Below are 18,493 nucleotides of genomic sequence, written 5' to 3' on the forward strand. Positions count from 1 at the left end.
CTTGCCTACCACGAGAAAAATTCTTGCCCTCCCAGAGCTTCTATACTGGGCAGATGAACATGGGACAAGTCATTTCACACATATTGGTGGCCACCATGGAGGTGCTGTGACAGAAAAGAGCAGGTATCTGACAGCAAAAGTGGCAGTGGGACCTGGGGGCCCAGGAAGATCCTCTGCCAAAAGGCCTTTTGCACCAGGGACTGGAGGATGGATCGAAGAGATGCCTGCTGGAGGCTGAGGAAGCAGAGGAAACCAAAGAAGAGACTGTTTACAAAGGGGCGTGTAGAAGGAAGGGGTGGGAAAGAAATTTAGTTCTTCCAAGGCCTGAGGGAAAGCCAGTGAGTAACAGGAGAGAGAGGAAAGTGGGGGAGGGAGGTGAGGTGGGGGGGCATGGAGGGAAATCTGGGTTTAATTTTCATTGAGAGGGTACTTACTGTATCAGGGCACTCTGCCTTCATCCCTGGAGATGGCATCATGAGGACTGTGTGGAGATGGATTTGGGAGGTGGAATCTGAGGGCTTGTGAAGCAGAGGGTGCTTGAGAGGCAAGTGGCATGAATGGCTCCCAGGTGACCTGAGCCCATATGGGTGTGGGGGGGCAGAGGGCCCTCAGCTCTCTGTTGTACATGCTAGGTTTGAGATACTTTATGTCATCCCAGAAGAGACGCCTGAAACCAGATTAGAGAGGACATATGCCTGGGGATCCAGGCTGGGTCCTCAACACATGGATGCTCAGCTAGGAAGAGAAGAGGGCCCAGTGGGAACCAGGCAGGTTACCAGCCCCAGGTGACCCCAGAGAGGAGGCAGAGTCAGCCCAAAGACCCAAATGCAGCAGCAGAGGGAGCTGGTGTGAGAAAGGCCAAGATAAGTGAATGTTCTAGAAGGAGGGCATGGCGAACATGTAAAATCCTGCTGGGAGAAGGATGAGGGCAGATAGCCCTTCTTCAGGGGCTGCTGAGGGGACTCCACAGAGCTATGAAAGCACCCACCAGCTCAGCGTGCAGCGGTGCTCAGTTGCCTCTTGTCATCATCAAACTCCTTAAGCTTTCAGGGCCTTCACAGGAAGTGGCCCTCAAACAAGGCAAGCCAGCAGAGCAGCAGAGGGAACCACCTCTCTGGGAGCTAACAACAGAGGGAGGCCCTTAGCACCATTGAGGGCTAGGAGACGAGCCATCACTCCCTGAGTCCAACTGGGGAGAAGCTAGAGCTGGAGGGAGGGCAGACACCTGAGGCGCCTCTTCCCCTACTGCCTGCAGGGAAGGAACTGGATAAACAGTTATTACCCTAGTCTCCTCCTGCTCCCAGGACTCTAGCTGGACACAGGGACTTGCAGCAGGGAGGTGCCAGCTGCAAAGTGGATCTGCAGGGTAAACTGAGAGTCCAACGCATTTGGTGTCCTTGCCCTGCCCAGCTTTTCTAGCTTCCTCACTGCATGTGGCCCATCATCTCCCCGGAATCTGATGGATTTGCACACCTCCAAAATGTGTGTTCTCTTGTAAGTTAAAAGAGACTGTGGCCTTCTGGTCATTTTAGATCATTAAGGCCACTCACTAAAAGGTCTTCCCACAGTTACTCTGCCTCCTCTGGTTCCTCCTTCACTTGGTGCCAGGGTCATCTTTTAAAACCTAACTCTGGAGCTGGGGGTATAGCTCAGTGGTAGATTGTGTGGCCCTGGGTTCAATCCCCAGGCACTGCACTAGGGGAAAAAAAGAAAACAAAAATAATTCCAACCATGTTACTCTCCTGCCTTTGAAATCTTCAGTGTCTTCACTTTGCTTACTGGGCCTGCAAGGCCCTCTTTTCCTCAGGGCCTGGCACACAGAAGGTGCTGCATTTTGTTGATTGACAATACAGAGAGACAAGAACAGCATCAAGCACTTTACACTGTCAAGTCATTTCAGCCACATGGCAAAGGAGAAACCAAGGCTCCGAAAGATGAAATGATTTTTTTTTGTTTTTTTTTTTTAACTTTAGTTTTTTTTTTAAAGAGAGAGAGAGAGAGAGAGAGAGAGAGAGAGAGAGAAAGAGAAGAGAATTTTATTTTTTTTAATATTTATTTTTTAGTTCTCGGCGGACACAACATCTTTGTTGGTATGTGGTGCTGAGGATCGAACCCGGGCCGCACGCACTCCAGGCGAGCGCGCTACCAGTTGAGCCACATCCCCAGCCCAGATGAAATGATTTGACTCAGGTCATCTGTTGATTTAGATGCAGGGACTGAACCCAAGCATGCCTGATTTAAAACCTACACAGTGCTCCTGGGAAGAGGAATGGGGGTATGTGCAGGGAAATCCTACAAATATCCTGAAGATAGATGGGTGGGTCCTGAGGGCAATGAGGGCTTTTCTAGACTGAGACAAAGAGGAGCCATGAAACCAGGCCCAGCAAATGTTTAGACTGCGTTTGAGTTCTTAGGCCCAGAGAAGGCTAGGAAATTAGCCAAGGTTACACAGTCTCCGTGGCAGAAGCAGGACTTGAATCCTTAACAGGACAGGCTCCTGATGCCCTGTTGAGAGATTGACTGGACACAGCTTCACAGTCTAAATCAAGATAGTTATGGGGCTGGGGATGTGGCTCAAGCGGTAGCGCGCTTGCCTGGCATGCGTGCGGCCCGGGTTCGATCCTCAGCACCACATACAAAAACACTGCCAAGAGCTAAAAAATAAATATTAAAATTCTCTCTCTCTCTCTCTAAAAAAAAAAAAAAAAAGATAGTTATGTCTCAGGCTGGGAGAGGTAGTGCCTATAATCCCAACAGCTCGGGAGGCTGAGGCAAGAGGATTTCGAGTTCAATGCCATTCTCTGCAAAAGTGAGACGCTAAGCAAGTCAGTGAGACCTTGTCTCTAAATAAAATACAAAATAGGGCTGGGGAATCTGTCTCAGTGGTCAGGTGCCCCTGAGTTCAATCCCCGGTACCAAAAAGAAGACAGCACAGTGGTTGCTTTCTGAATGATTATCCTGGTTGTATTATGTGAATTGGGAAATTCACAAAACACTATGTGAATTGGGAAAATCTCTTCCATTTCTCTATGTATCTGCTTTCTCAATTTTCAACAGGGAACAATGAACTGGTATTTATGAAACCTGTAACCAATGCCAGGTACATACACATACTCAGTATATATTAGCTTTCTTCATTGTTATCTAGGTCTGGGAGCCGTGATGGGCTGTATGATGGGACAGGGGCTATCTACACAAGGAGAACTACGGCAGTGAGAAGTACCATGTGCCTGTCTATGTACCATCTCTCACTGAGCTCTGAATGTCTCTGGGAAGCTTCTAGGCTCTGAGGAAAGAAATGGCTCTGGAGTAGTAATCAGGAGTTTCAGGCAAGTCCATCAGGTCGAAAAAGGTTGTGGCTGGGTTGTGGCTCAAGGGGTAGAGCGCTCACCTAGCATGGGTGGGGCACTGGGTTAGATCCTCAGCACCACATAAAAATAAATAAAGGTATTGCATCACCTAAAACTAATATATATATATATATATATATATATATATATATATATATATATATATATTTTTTTTTTTTTTTTAAGAGGTTGGGTGGAGTTACAGAGGCTTGGAGGGGACAATTCTACTCAGAAGCATCTCTCTCCGTAGACACTGTACTGAAAGTGGTCATTGATGAATCCTGCAGATATGTCATTTATTGTGTGTACCAAAATGGTAAACATGGAGAAATGAGATTGGAAAATGAAATTAACTTCACACTTCATATGAATGATTTAATTTTTTTTCTGCGCTTTGGCTAGAACCCAGGGCCTTGTATATACTAAGCCACATTCCCATTTCCCCCTTATTTATGTGTATTTTCTTAGTTGTACATGGACATAATATATTTTGTTTTTTTAGTTTTTATATGGTGCTGGGGATCGAACCCAGTGCCTCACACATTGTGGGCACATGCTTTACCACTGAGCCACAACCACAGCCACCCAGCCCCTTTTGATGGTTAATAAATCATAAAGGTTCTTCTCCCCTTGACTTTTCTCACCTTCTACACCAAGGTAAGCCCTACTGGTGAGAACTCAGGACTTTGAGGAGCACTGACTTCCAGAATGGAGTCATGAACCCCAGCCCTGCCATGTCCCAGGTGACCAGGGATAAATCTCTTACTGGATACAAGCCTCAGCTTTTTCTTCTGCAAATTGGAATGCTGATAAGACCTAACTCAGTGAAGTTCTAAGGGTTAAATGAGATGCTTCTTGAAAAGCTCTTAGCTCAGTGCCTGGCACAAAGAAAACACACCAAAAACGGAGTAGGGTTATTTTCATTAAGAATCCAGTCCTTTTAATTTCCCAGAAATGTCAGATCAGTTCACATGCAGGAAAGAAGAAAAAGTGCCTGTTAGTGTGGAAAGCACAATGCTGTAAGTTATGCTTTGCAGAGTCACATGAAAGTGGCATAGGCCACTTGTTCATGTGAACATGCGCCTGCAGATAAACCAGTCTTAGCTGGTCCTATAATGTAGCTGAGTGTGAATACGCCATCACAGTGTGCACTGTTACCCAGGAAAGGGCCTACCCACAGGTAGGAACAGATTCAGGTCTTGCTCACAGGAACCTGTGATAAATTCTGTTGACAGGTGAAGGGTCAGAAAGAGCCCAAGCCCACTGCTTCCCAGGCAACTGGTCTACCTGCCATGACTACTGCAAATGTATTTGCCACCAACACTTCTAGGAATGTTCTATATGCCTTCCTCTTGTCAAAGACCACAAAAAGTCTGAGATCTTACCCCACTAGGAAGCTGGCAAGTTAGCCTACCACAGGTTCAAGGATTCTAGCAGAAGACATGAGATTCCTGGGTCAGAGACAAAGGACTTTATCATGGCACAGCAAACCACATGAGCAGCAGCATGTGCTTGTCCCCTTGTCCCCAAGTTCCACTGGGGTGATGTAGATGGGCTCAGATTGGTGCTCGCATGTGGAGTGTATTGTAGTATGGATCAGAATTCTAAGCTTAGGGAACCCAAAGCCAGTGAGCATGCCCATCTCTTGCTCTGGAGGGAGACACTATCTCCACCTTCCATGGCTCTTCATTATATCTTTGAAAAAGAGAGTCCAGAGCAAAGGCAATTAGTGCCTCATTGCAAAATGTGCAGAAACTCCAGAGGCTCATAGAGAATTGTCTTACAGTAATATCCCCTCCTCACTTGTACACCAACTTGGCTTTTTTTACTTCCATGGTAATTTTTTTTAAGATTTTTAAAAAATTTTTTTTCAAAGAGAGAGAGAGAAGAGAGAATTTTAATATTTATTTTTTTAGTTTTTGGCGGACACAACATCTTTGTTTGTATGTGGTGCTGGGAATTGAACCTGGGCTGCACGCATGCCAGGCGAGCGCACTACCGCTTGAGCCACATCCCCAGCCCCTTCCATGGTAATTTGATCAACAGGGGATAAAACCATTTTTTCCCCATTTGTCACATACAACATTTAATTGAGGTCACTGCAGACAGGTCTTCAAGCAGCAGGATGAGGCTAACTTGCAGTACTGACTTCACCCATGTCCCCCGTGGTCCCAGGTGAGCAAATCTATAAAACATCAGACCTATCTTAGAAAACCAGGTGGCTTCCTCCTTAAGTTTCTGCACAGACCCCTCCACTAGGCATGAAGCACTAACCAACCCAGGTACAAGGGGATACATTAACTGCATAGGGCTGGGGATGTAGCTCAGTTGGTAGAGCGCTCACCTAGCACCGAGGCACTGGATTCAATCCTCAGCATCACATAAAAATAAATTATAGGTATTGTCCATCTACTATTAAAAATATTAAATGAAAAGAAAAAGAAAATTAAAAAATTAACTGCACAGACTCTGTCTTGGCCATAAGGAAGAAGCCCAGAGAGATCCAATCAACCATATCAACCTTGGTCAGTGAATAGAGACTGACCTAGTGACTCAAGGTGGTGATCACTTTGGCTAAAGTCAGGGACAGATTCCAAGAGACTGTTTTCAGGAGAGAAGCAAATTAATGCTTGACTTCCACATAAAAAGTAGAATCTGGTGCGGAGGGGCTCATGGCACTTTTGGGAAGAAACACAAAGCTGTCTCAAATAAGTGGGACCTACATCAGTTGAGGGACACCGATTGATATTGCCTCCAGTGTGGCCTCCTCACAAGCTGGTAGGTCTCCCAACCCCATTTGGATAATTGAGTCTACCCCTTGTTTTGGGAAGGACTGAGAACCATAAGTCAACCTGTCCTGTTTGTCTGTGCCACTACCCCATGAAATGACTGAGTGCTGGCTATGGGAATAGTGATGGGGACAGCATATGAGTATTGGTGTTTATGTGGGAGGTACAGGAGCTGAGGCCACCTCTGTCATTTCCCATCTCTTGGGAAGGCTAAGCAGAATAGCAATCAAATCCCTGACAGAACCAAGGTGGAGAATGGCAGATCCACAGTCTTAAATTTAAGGCACTTGCAACAGTCTGGGAGAGGTGAAGCAGGGTGTTTCCCTTAGCAAGGAAGGTTCCAGGGAAAGCGGGTTGGAAAGACAGAGCTGATTAATATTTCTCCTTCTCCCATGTCCCCAGGGTCTGAACTGTTCCTTCCCAGGTGCCAAAGCTGTTGCTCTCCCTCCTCTGACTCAAAATTTGTATATCCCATTCCAGTAGCTGGAACTTCTCCCTTTTCCTGATCGTCTCCTCCTCCTAATCATCACCTGAAAGTGTCAGGTATGAAAAGGACAAGGGCATTTTAATCAAACTTATAGGGATACATTCTGTCCCCACTTAGCCTATGGACCACTGTTTGTATGTGGCAGGGAATATTGAGGGAATCTGAGAGAGGTGTCACAGCCAAGGGCTGCAGTTATTCCTCTGATCCCAAGAGTGCCAACAAGAGAATTCTGGTGGCCTGCACCACAATTACATTTGAGTCTTTCCAGACACAATGATGCACACCTGGATCCAGCAACTTGGGAGGCTGAGGCAGGAGGATCACAATTTCAAGGTCAACCTCAGCAACTTAGCAAAACTCTGTTTCAAATCAAAACATTAAAAAAAAAGGACTGAGGGTGTGGTTCAGTGGTAAAGTGACCCTGGATCCTATCCCCAGTACCATACACTACACACACACACACACACACGTTTGAATCTTCTAATCCCCCTGTTGACTAGGCTGCTACCTGGGAATCACCAACAAGCCTGGCCTGAAATTGATGTTAGGGGGAAGAAAGAAGCATCGTGTCCCCTACATGGTGAGGATGGAACCTGGAATTTTCAAAATTGTTCTAAAAAAACCTCCACCCTCACATTCCAATCTTCATGAAAGATGTGGCCAAGATGGGAGATGGTCCCATCCTGGGGACAGCTGCATTCATAATTAGATTGCCTCACCAAGGTGTGGGGACCAGGAGGGAGAGCTAGAAGTATCCCTGAGTTGATTTTTGAGGAGGCTGTTTCAGAGCTCACAGGGGTGGTAGGGAGCATGATCACTGTCAGCCTATTCTGAGTGGCTTTTGGGATAAAAGACTTCATATGGTCCAGAAAACTGTAAACACAACACAGATTCATCTCAAGAACTACAATGGCAGGCTGGGGTTGTGGCTCAGTGGTAGAGCACTTGCCTAGCATGTGTGAGGCACTGGGTTTGATCCTCAGCACCACACAAAAATAATTTTTTTTAAAAAAGCTATTGTGTCTATCTACAACTAAAATAAAATAATAATAATAATAAAGGACCACAGTGGCAAGGCACCATTTGACCTGAAAAGTGTGAGGTATCACCATAGTCCCAAAGGGGAACCGAGCATCTCGTGTGTTAATCTGTCAGATGTGGGCAGGGGCGGTGCTACATATAGTGTAATCTCCCTTATTGTGAAATAAACAGATGAACTTTTGGCAGAAATCACAAGTCAGGCATGGAGTGGCAGCCTCTGCTTCAGAAGCACAGAATCCTTTCCTTTGTACCCCCTCTATGATGGCGAATGTGCTGCCAGTCTAGTATGGTGATGAATCCAGGTGGAAATGAGAAAATGGCAGTGCAGCAAGCAGTGAATCATGATCAACAGCTTGATCCCCGTCAGTGTCATCATATAATGGGCCCTTAACACGGGCATCTATGTGAGTGACAGACAGTTTGAGCAGCTGTGATTTGTTTCCATGATTAGTTTCAGTTTGATGAAAACTTTGCTAGGTGTTTGGCAGTGTTCTTTTTTTTTTAATATTTATTTTTTAGTTCTCGGCGGACACAACATCTTTGTTTGTATGTGGTGCTGAGGATCGAACCCGGGCCACACGCATGCCAGGCAAGCGCGCTACCGCTTGAGCCACATCCCCAGCCCCTGGCAGTGTTCTTGTTACCCACTTTGTCCATTTCACATTGGGTGGCTGCAGGACCTTGCTTTCCACCTGCAGTTGCGATGTCTGCACCATTGGCTGACCTGGATCAGTCTCTAGCTGAAGATTCCTCAATTTTGTTGGTCTTTTAAAAAACTTTTGGATCAGTTTCTATTCTCTATTTCACTTATTTCCACTCAAATCTTTATTATTCTTCCTTTATTATCTTTCCTTCTACTTGTTTTTGGTTTGTTCTAGTTTCTTAAGGTGAAACATTAATTTATTGATTTGAGATCTTTTTTTTCTTTTTAAAATTTTTTTAAAGATGTTGATGAACCTTTATTTTATCCATTTACTTATATATGGTGCTGAGAATTGAACCCAGTTCCTCACACATGCTAGGCAAGTGCTTTACCATGGAGCCACAACTCCAGCCCTTTTTTCCTTTTTTAATATAAACATTAGAAGCTATACATTTCCCCCTAAGCACCACTTTGGCTGAATTCCATAAATTTTTCTACATTGTTTTCATTTTAATTAATCTCAAAGTATTTTCTAATTTCCTGTGTGATTTCTTCTATGACCCATAGATTCTTTAGGAGTATGTTGTTGAATTTCTGTATAAAGTTTCCCAAATCCCTTTCTGTTATTGATTGCTAATTTCATTCGATTATGGAATGAGAATAGATTTTGTATGAGTTCAATCTTTTTCAATGTATGGATCCTTAGAGAGTTTTCAGACCTCACATACGGTCAATCCTGGAGAGTATTCCATGTACATTTCAAAAGAATATGAATTCTGCTGTTTATGGAGTGTCCTATAGATGTTAGAACGTTGTTTGGTGTCTGTCTGACTTGCATAGCTGTGACCTTTGTTTTTTAAAGGAAGTGCTTAGGGGAAAATTTATAGTTGTTAATGTTTATGTTGAAAAGGAAAAAAAATCTCAAATCAATAACCTAATATTTTGCCTTAAGAAACTCGAAGAGGGGCTGGGGATGTGGCTCAAGCGGTGGCGCACTCACCTGGCATGCGTGCAGCCCGGGTTCGATCCTTAGCACCACATACAAACAAAGATGTTGTGTCTGCCGAAAACTAAAGAAAAATAAAATATTAAAATTTTCTTTCTCTCTATCTCTCTCTCTCTCTGTCTCTCTCTCTTAAAAAAAAAAGAAAGAAAAAGAAACTCGAAGAACAAACCAATACAAGCAGAAGGGAGGACAATAAGGATAATCAAGATTTGAGTGCAAAGCGACAGGGAGAATCAACTAATCCAGAAGTCAATTATTTGAAAAGAATTGACAAACCTTTAACTAGAGACCGAGCCACTCAAACCCAGGTCAGCCAATGGTGCAGACCTCACAGCTGTTGATAGAAAGTGATGTGGCTGTGGTTGTTGAGTCCTAAAGTCTCCCAGAGGTGAAATAGTCATTAATAACCACACTGCCCAACAACATGCAGCGATGGCGGGTATTTCTGTCGTCATAATAAGATCTCTTAGGTTTTCACCTGGTTTTAATATAACAGCTGGGAGTTTTCTAGAGTGGTGAAGCTGATCCCAAGAATTTATCTAATTTTGGGGGGGTCATTCTCTCCTTCTCTGGTGGTCATCTTTATCAGCATTGCAAACCAGAACAGAAAGAGCCCAAAGAGTAATCAGTAGCCCATCTATGATTTCCTATTGGATTTCGCCCATCTCAGGAAACTTTGCTTAAGAGAGTGAAGGTCCCGGTAATGGGTCCCTGCAGCATCCAGGACCCACTGGAAAAAATAACTCTGAGACCCTCTACTGTGATCTTGGAATAGACAGAAGGTTGTCATGATAGTAGGGCTGAGTTGTACAATGGCCCGGCTGTTGCCATTCTTTTTTAACCAAGCACCATGTGTCCTGCCTATCAGCCTCGAAGTAAACCAGCCAAAATTCTAATGAGTCATCCAGTTTCTGTCCATAGTGGTAATAAATTTTACTCCATCTGCATTTAGTATGTGTGTACATCTTGGCAAATGCTGTCTGAAAGTGGATGGAAACTTCTATAATTCCGGGATGAGTGTCAGTACTTCTTATTTCAATGAGGGAGACCTGTAGCTGTGAGAAACTATCTATTCCTCCATTCCCCAACCCCACCCAGAGGAGAGGAGTAATAATCAGGGAAATGACTGGTAGCTGACTTTGAACCTACTTCATGGTAACTGGCCTGTAAGCAACTACCTAATTCCTTATGAAACAAAAGGTGAAAACCTTTATTGCCCAGTTGGTCATACAATTTGGTCAACAAGCATGCTACCAATTCCCTGTCCTTCCTTCAAAACCTGTTAATCAGCCCATGAAATCCTCATCTTTCTTACAAAAAGCAACATCTCTGTCCCCATTCTACCCTCATTGGCATCAATGTCAAGAAGTATATTGCTTGCTTTGGCAGCACATATACTAAAATTGGAAGGTACAGAGAAGATTAGCATGGCCCCTATGCAAGGATGACATGCAAATTCATGAAGCATTCCACAGTTAGAATTTATTAATAAAAGAATCTTTAACTTAAGAAAAGAACTAAGATCTAAGATTTTTCCCCGTTTGGGGCGGTTTGTTTTGGTTTTGGTGGGAGGATGCGGGGATTGAACCCAGGTTCTTAGGCATGCTGAGTATCTTAGGCCTGCTAAATACATGCTCTACCACAGAGCTACACCCCATCCTTTACCCTATGCTGAAAGGGGATGGGAACTTCTGTACTTCCGGGATCAGTGTCACTACTGCTTGTTTCAATGAGGCAGACCTGTATCTGACTGTGAGAAGCTATCTATTCCTCCCCAGGACATATTTATGCAGGATATGCAGGAGGGGTATTGGGGATTGAACTCAGGGGCACTCAACTACTTAGCCACATCCCCAGCCCTATTTCTTGTATTTTATTTAGAGACAGACTCTCACTGAGTTCTTTAGTGCCTCACTTTTGCTGCGGCTGGCTTTGAACCCATGATCCTCCTGCCTCAGCCTCCCAAGCCGCTGGGGTTACAGGCATGTACCACCGCACCTGACCCTACCCTACTTTTAAACAAACTAGTTAAGACTGACACAAGTTCATGGATGCTGGCAAAAGACACAAGACTTCTGGGATGAAGACAAAGGACTTTATTACAGCACAGCAAGCAACATGAATGTAAGCATATCTGTTACTTCCCCCTTCCAAGTTTATTGAAGGGGGCCTGCATAGATGGTGAGTTGAATTACAGAGAACCCAGATCTTTTATAAGGGACAGTGGGTATAGCAGCCCTTTGCTCTAGAAGGAGCCATTATTTCTACAGTCCAAGGCTGTACACTATACAAACATACTTGAAGATAGTCCAGAATAAAGGTACATACTCTTTTGTGTCTCTGCTCCTGCAAAACCTGCATAAATGAGAGATTGGTAGAGAACAGTTGCCTAGTACTCTTTACTCACATCTCCTCACTACATCCTCATACAATCCTGCCAAGTAAACATAAGTAGCTCTGTTTCAGAGGAGGAACTGAAGTCTGGAGAGGTGAAGTCAATTCCTCCAGGTGACAGAGCCAGTAAGCAGAAGATCTAGGATCAAACTCAGGCCTGCCTGATTCCAGGCCTATGTCTTGTCCACCCTACAGTGGATCTTGAGGAAGAAGTCCTGAGAGAGGAAGGGGATAGAATTCCCTGGAGTAGTGGGACAGGAAGAAAGTAGGAACAGTAGGAAGAGATGAGAGGGAACAAGGATTTTATTTGTAGGATCTTGGAGGCCATAATAAGGACTTTGGACTATTGTTTAAGTGTAATAGGGAGATGCCAGCTAGTTCTGAACAAATATAACATGCCATATGTTTTAAAAGACTTATTCAAGTTTCCTACTCTGTGAAATGGTGACAACAGAACAACAATATGAGGAGAAAATGAAAGGGGAAAAATGGGAGGATAAATGACCAGTTGATACCAGGCAGAACAGGAGTTGAGTGGGTCTTGATGATGACACAGAGGGTACACTGGGGAATTCAGGATGGGCAGGAACTGGAGACTGTAATGGCCTGGAAAGTCTGTGCATATAGGCTGGAGTCCAAGAGATGGTTCAGGGACAGTTTCTATAGTCAGTCTGGCAGAAATGAATTGGGATGCAGGCCCTGAGTTAAGTACATTGCTGCCCAAGAACCTGTTGATGATGGAGAGAGTAAAGAGGTACACAGGGTTCTCCTAGGAGGCAGCAAGGGTGAAAAAAATGGCAGTGCCAGGGGGTCCTGTAGGAGGAAGATGGGGATTGGTGAAGGGCATTACAAGTAAGATTAAGAAAGCATATTTTGTGGGGCATGGTGGGGCACGCGTGTAATCCCAGTGGCTCCAGAGGCTGAGATGGGAAGATCATGGGTTCAAAGCCAGCCTCAGCAAAAAGTGAGGCACTAAGCAACTCAGAGAGACTCTGTCTCTAAATAAAATACAGAATAGGGTTGGGGATGTGGCTCTGTGGTCAAGTGCCTCTGAGTTCAACCCCTAGTACAAAAAAAAAAAAAAAAAAATCATGTTTTGTCCAGGGAAGGAGGTTTCGGATGCGATTATGGGGGGTCTAGTCCTAACTCCTTTTTTACTGTCCTGGTTTACAGCCTTGAGACCTAGCAAGTTGCACATCTAAGGGACCCCTGCCTACCCCATCTGCTTCTAATCTAATAAGGAGGTAGATGCACATAGAAAACGAACACGAAAGAAGGGGGAAAATCATAAAGGCCAATGTTCAGGGAGTACCAGCAATTTTCACTTGCAATCCACTTAAGAAAAGCCTAACAATCACAAGTATATGTAATAAGTCCCCCATCCCCACTCCAGAGCGGCGCGGCTGGAACCTGATCTGCGCATGCCCAGCACAAAGCGGGGTTTTTCAGTCAGCAAACTTTCTGAGGTCATAAACTTAATAATAATAATAATAATAATAATAATAATAATAATAATAATAATAATAATAATAAAGGTCTGCTTAGGGACAGGCTTTGCATTAGTCCCAGGAGTCCCAGGTCTTGGCACTAGGTGGGGGTAGAGCATGTGACAGACTGGAACCCTGGACGTGCAGAAGGGGAGGGTCTTGAAATAAGCCGAAAGCGACAATGATCCCCGCTGGTGCAAGTGAGGCTCCACACGCGCGCAACCACGGTGGCGGTGGTTGGTTGGGATTACGACACTGCCCCGCCGGCTCAGCCTGTGAGGAAAGGACAACCCCAAGTCAGGCAGAGGCCAGCGAGGGCTTTTCAAATCAAGTGGTCCCCTCAATTCGCGGAGGGCAGGAAAAGAGACCTAGCGAACTCACTCCCGAGCCCTACGTCGCGAGCAGGATTTCCCCGAACACGCCCCTCCAGTTTCTGTCTGCCAGGTTCTGGGTGACTGACGCCCCTCCCGGGTAAGGTCGAGACCGCTGCAGACACGCCCCACTGTGGGCAGAGCGAGATCCTGAGGACTCCTGGGATGCGTCACTTCCGCCCTCATCCTCAGGCCCTTGTGGAAGGGGCGGGGGCGCGGCGAAGGCGCTTGGCTTGTGCGACATTTCCGGTGAGCCCAGCGGCGACAACGGCAACATGGCCCTGAACGGCGCTGGTGAGGACTTGGGCTACGGGGGCCTGTGGCTGCGGGGCGCGGGAGCCTGCTCGCTCCGGCAAGATCCCGGTCCCTTGTGCCTGTCTTCCTCAGAAGTCGACGATTTCTCCTGGGAGCCCCCGACTGAGGCGGAGACGAAGGTGCTGCAGGCGCGACGGGAGCGACAGGATCGCATCTCCCGGCTCATGGGCGACTACCTGCTGCGCGGTTACCGCATGCTGGGCGAGACGTGCGCGGACTGTGGGGTGAGGAGAGGCTCGGGCGAGTGGCCGGCGATGGGCTCGCGGGCAGGCCGCATGGCCCCTCCTCAGCCCTCCCCTTTGAATCCCATCACCCCGCTTCTCACCCTACCCCGTGTGCTTTCTGGTCCAGACGATCCTTCTCCAAGACAAACAGCGGAAAATCTACTGCGTAGCTTGTCAGGAGCTCGACTCAGACGTGGATAAAGATAATCCGGGTGAGGGGTCCGATGTGCTCGGTGGGGAATAGTTGTGGTGGTAGATGCCCAGAACAGTAGGCCTGGGAGGTGACAGTGGAGTCTGTGGGTGGGCAGACTCCAAGATGCTTTCTCCTTTAGGCTCTGGAGAGGACCATTCATTGAGAACACTAAGCACCTCCTGTTCCCACACTGCGGGAGAGTCTGAGCGCAATCAGGCACAGTCTTGATGGGCCCATCAAGTTAGGGCATAAAAAACTGTGATAGAAAAATAGAAAGTGGGTTGTGACTGAGAGTGTAGCTCAATGAAGTGCTTGCCTAACATGTCCAAGGCTCTGGGCATAGTTTTAAAAATCTGCAGCATAGTTTAAAAAACAAAAGAAAACAGTAAAGAGCACAAATAGAGGGTTCCTGGGTGTGCCAGTCATTCTGACCATTCCACCCACTTTCTTCCCTTTTTAGCCCTGAATGCCCAGGCTGCCCTCTCCCAAGCTCGGGAACACCAGCTATCCTCTGCCACAGAGCTGCCCTCTGGCCCTAGGCCCACACCTCAGCCCCCAGTACCACGACCGGAGCATTGTGAGGGAGCTGCAGCAGGGCTCAAGGCAGCCCAGGGGCCACCTACTCCTGCTACGGCTCCAAGTGCAGATGTGGTGACTTGCACACAGGCAGCCCTCCTGCAGAAGCTCACCTGGGCCTCAACTGAGCTGGGCTCTAGCACTTCCCTGGAGACTAGCATTCAGCTGTGTAGCCTCATCCGGGCATGTGCTGAGGCCCTGCGCAGCCTGAAGCAGCTGCAGCACTAAGACCCAGCCCAGCCCACCCCACCCCTGAAAAACCCTCTAGAAAAGTCGCTGTTCCTGTGTGTGGTTTTTTTTTTTCCCTTGGTTCTAAATGTGCATGCCAGCCCCAGCTCCACTCCCCTTTTTCCTACTTTTGGCCTCTCACCTCCCTACCCTATACTTTTCCTGAAGCCCTGAAAGTTGAGTTTATATCTGCAGTCAGGATGAGTGGTAGGTACAGGGCTATGTGATATCCCCTTTCTGAGGAGGACATAGCCTTCTCAAAGTCAGGAGCAAGAGGGTGGACCACCAGCCTTGTCTGTAGCTGCACCCTCCTTCCCTAGCCAGCTAAGCCACTCATTGGTGACTGTGAGATTTGGGATTCTGTTCCCAGGGTAACTTCTCCTCTCTCTCTTAAGCATCCTGGTTCTATCATGCTGCCTCACCTCATGCCCACTCCAGTACTCAGACACTGACAGAGATTGTAGGAACCCCAACTTTGCACGCTAAGAGCCACGCATGGTTTTGCCCCAATAGTCTGATCCCCATTTTTAGTACCTTTTCCTAGGGAGGGTAATTGTGAAGGACACTTTGTGGAAAGGGGCAGTAAAAAAGAACCGCCAACGACACCCGCCTGTCCCTTTCGGACTCTTTTCTTGCTCCCCTTCTGTGGGCGCTCCTGTTGCTTTTACCAGGCTTTGCGCGACGCAGTCCCCCAGCCTGTTGCCTGTTTAAGAGAGGCCCCGCCCATGCGGAGGGGTGGGTCAGGGGCGGAGTCAGGAGCCAGGGAAGGAACAAAGCGCGGCCTGCGGGTGGCGGCTGTGCTGGGCAGGCCGGGCCCGGAGGTTCCGAGCCTGCGGGTGGCGGCCCGGGCAGGGCAAAGCTTTGCGGGGAGGAAGGTGGTATCGCCCTCTGCGCCGGCACGGCCATGAACGGGCTGCCCTCTGCGGAGGCTCCAGGCGGCGCGGGCTGCGCCCTAGCCGGGCTCCCGCCGCTACCGCGCGGCCTCAGCGGCCTCCTCAACGCAAGCGGGGGCTCGTGGCGGGAGCTGGAGCGCGTCTACAGCCAGCGCAGCCGCATCCACGACGAGCTGAGCCGCGCCGCCCGGGCCCCAGACGGGCCCCGCCACGCCACTGGCGCCGCCAGTTCGGGGCCAGCCTCCGGCCCGCGTCGCCCAGTCAACCTCGACTCGGCACTAGCGGCGCTGCGCAAGGAGATGGTGAGTGGGTGGGCGCCGCGGGGGGAGGGTCCCGGGCGAGGTGGAGCGCAGGGGCACCGGACTGGGTCTCAGAGGTCCCGCAGAGGCATTTGAGTTATGGGGGTTTGTAACAGTAATTAGCAACAGCCAGGCGTGACAATAGTTAATATACATATGTATTTTTTTTAAAAAAATTTTTTAATATTTATTTTTTAGTTCTCGGCGGACACAACATCTTAGTTTGTATGTGGTGCTGAGGATCGAACCCGGGCCGCACGCATGCCAGGCGCGCTACCGCTTGAGCCACATCCCCAGCCCCTACATATGTATTTTTAATGTTTTACTCACGTTTCCTCATTTCATTTTCAAAGGCAGGAGCAAGAGGGCTGGACCACTAGCCTTGCTCTATTACAACCCCACTTTACAAATGAGGGTCAGTGACTTGCTTAAAGTTCCACAGCTTACACGTGCCTTCTGTTGTCCCTAGAACTTTCACTTCGGAAAGATTGGCTAGGGTTGTGACCTGGGCCGGGGGGCTCTGGATTCCAGGAGAGCCCACTGTCAGTTGTCTGCAGGTGGGGTTACGGCAGCTGGACATGTCGCTGCTGTGCCAGTTGTGGGGCCTGTATGAATCAATCCAGGACTACAAACACCTGTGCCAAGACCTGAGTTTATGCCAGGACCTGTCATCTTCCCTGCACTCGGACAGCTCCTATCCACCGGATGCCGGCCTCTCTGACGACGATGAGCCTCCTGATGCCAGCCTGCCCCCTGACCCACCACCCCTCACTGTGCCCCAGACACATAATGCCCGAGATCAGTGGCTGCAGGACGCCTTCCACATCAGCCTTTGAACAGCTGGGGTGGGTGGGAATGCACCCATGCAAAAGGGTCAAAACTCGCCCCTGAGCATGTCCTCAGAAGACAGTGCCTGCTCTTCCACCTGTACCACCTCACCTCAGGAGAGCCAGGCATATGCCTCTCAGGCAAAACTGCCAACCCCCTCCTGGTTGGTTGGCACTGGGTGGGCACCTGGGTTGCCATGATACTGGGCCTCTTCTCTATACATATGTGCACCCCCAGCTTGGCGATGGGGCCCGAAGTATCTTGCACTCTCCTTGGCATCACTGGGATTGGGATGAGTGCCTGGCTCCTATCTTTTCATCTTTTGCTGCTAATGGCAGCTGCTGGCTCAGGGGCATTCCACCTCTGGTCCTTGGGATCCACTGCCCTGGATAAGGGCCTCAGGACCCATGCCTGCACACATCCAAGTCCATAACAGGCTAAGGCCCCATGCTGGATATTTTAAGTTTAGGGGCCAGCCTCCTGGGCTGGTAAATAAATAAATAAATAAACAAATATCCCTGAGTTCCTGTTCTGATTGCCGGCGCTGGGCAGGAATATAGCGGCTTCTGAAAAGTGAGTTCCACATTTCACCGGCAGGTGGCGTCCGAGACCCCCGAGTGAAAGAGGCTTACCAGCGGCGGCTGCGAATCATTCTCCCCCCAGCGGAGTTGGGAGCGTTCCAGGCTGCCCGAGCCTGGCTCCGCAGCTGTAGGACTGCGGTGGAGTCACTTCCCCTCTCCCACTGGCGGCTTTCTCGCCCAGCCCCCCTTTCCCAATCGCTTTGGGTTTTCCTGGCCCGCTTGGAAGGAAGGAGAAGAAGCCGCCCATCTTGAGGAGAGAAACTTTCCACCTCGAGTGGGGGCGGAGTTGGTGCAACACAGGAAATGGGTGGGCCGGAGCGGCGGTCCGGGGGCCCCTCGGCAGGAGAGGGGAAAGCTCAGGAAGGCACTGGAGCTCGTGGCTGTGGAAAGAGCTATGGAGGCTGAAGGGAGTGTAGTTTCGGCCTCAGTAGGGGCCAGAAAAGCCCGGAAGATGAGGGCAGGGCCCCAAGCCTGGGTGTAAGAGACTCAGTGAAGCGAGATTGGGGTCCCAGACACCCTTATTGCACACTGTCTCATACACATCGCACGGCTCGCCTGCTCCCCACACACTTTGCACTAAGGACTTTCATGTAAAGCTCTTCCCCTTACTCCGGAAACCGAGAACCACGCTAATGGGACTGAAAGCCATAATCGGGTGTCAAGCCCACCGGAAGAAGCCAGCACATTCATGAGGTTGCACACTTCAGGCTTACAGGCAGCTCACCCCATATTCTGCAGCACAGTCACCTGCCTCCTGGAGTTGCAACTCAACTGGAACTCCTGGCAGA

General features: G+C 48.3%; 2 protein-coding genes across 3 annotated transcripts; both read left to right on the plus strand.

Moving 5' to 3' along the window:
• The first annotated feature begins 13,708 nt into the window (after positions 1 to 13,708).
• On the plus strand, positions 13,709 to 15,148 carry ZNRD2 (zinc ribbon domain containing 2). 2 transcript variants are annotated; one of them, XM_081281900.1, is made up of 4 exons: positions 13,709 to 13,862; positions 13,956 to 14,107; positions 14,235 to 14,319; positions 14,761 to 15,148. In XM_081281900.1, the coding sequence occupies exons 1-4, from the start codon at positions 13,844 to 13,846 to the stop codon at positions 15,102 to 15,104; spliced, it is 600 nt and encodes a 199-aa protein (XP_081138026.1). In that variant the 5' UTR covers positions 13,709 to 13,843; the 3' UTR covers positions 15,105 to 15,148. The 2 variants fall into 2 exon arrangements, with proteins under 2 accessions (XP_081138026.1, XP_081138025.1); XM_081281899.1 differs by having other exon boundaries at positions 13,811 to 14,107.
• Positions 15,149 to 15,285: 137 nt separating this feature from the next.
• FAM89B (family with sequence similarity 89 member B) lies at positions 15,286 to 17,639 on the plus strand. The gene is made up of 2 exons (XM_081281907.1): positions 15,286 to 16,299; positions 16,854 to 17,639. Exons 1-2 carry the CDS (start codon positions 16,009 to 16,011, stop codon positions 17,130 to 17,132), a joined length of 570 nt encoding a protein of 189 aa, XP_081138033.1. The 5' UTR covers positions 15,286 to 16,008; the 3' UTR covers positions 17,133 to 17,639.
• The last annotated feature ends 854 nt before the right edge of the window (positions 17,640 to 18,493 follow it).

The sequence above is a fragment of the Spermophilus citellus genome, assembly GCF_964194105.1.
Source record: "Spermophilus citellus genome assembly, chromosome: 2".
NCBI classification, from domain to species: domain Eukaryota; kingdom Metazoa; phylum Chordata; class Mammalia; order Rodentia; family Sciuridae; genus Spermophilus; species Spermophilus citellus.

Coding starts and splice junctions, on each gene's coding strand:
- FAM89B (XM_081281907.1), top strand. CDS start 16,009: ATGAACGGGCTGCCCTCTGCGGAGGCTCCAGGCGGCGCGGGCTGCGCC. Junction 16,300..16,853: donor CGGCGCTGCGCAAGGAGATG/GTGAGTGGGTGG, acceptor AGTTGTCTGCAG/GTGGGGTTACGGCAGCTGGA.
- ZNRD2 (XM_081281899.1), top strand. CDS start 13,844: ATGGCCCTGAACGGCGCTGGTGAGGACTTGGGCTACGGGGGCCTGTGG. Junction 14,108..14,234: donor AGACGTGCGCGGACTGTGGG/GTGAGGAGAGGC, acceptor TTTCTGGTCCAG/ACGATCCTTCTCCAAGACAA. Junction 14,320..14,760: donor CGTGGATAAAGATAATCCGG/GTGAGGGGTCCG, acceptor TTCCCTTTTTAG/CCCTGAATGCCCAGGCTGCC.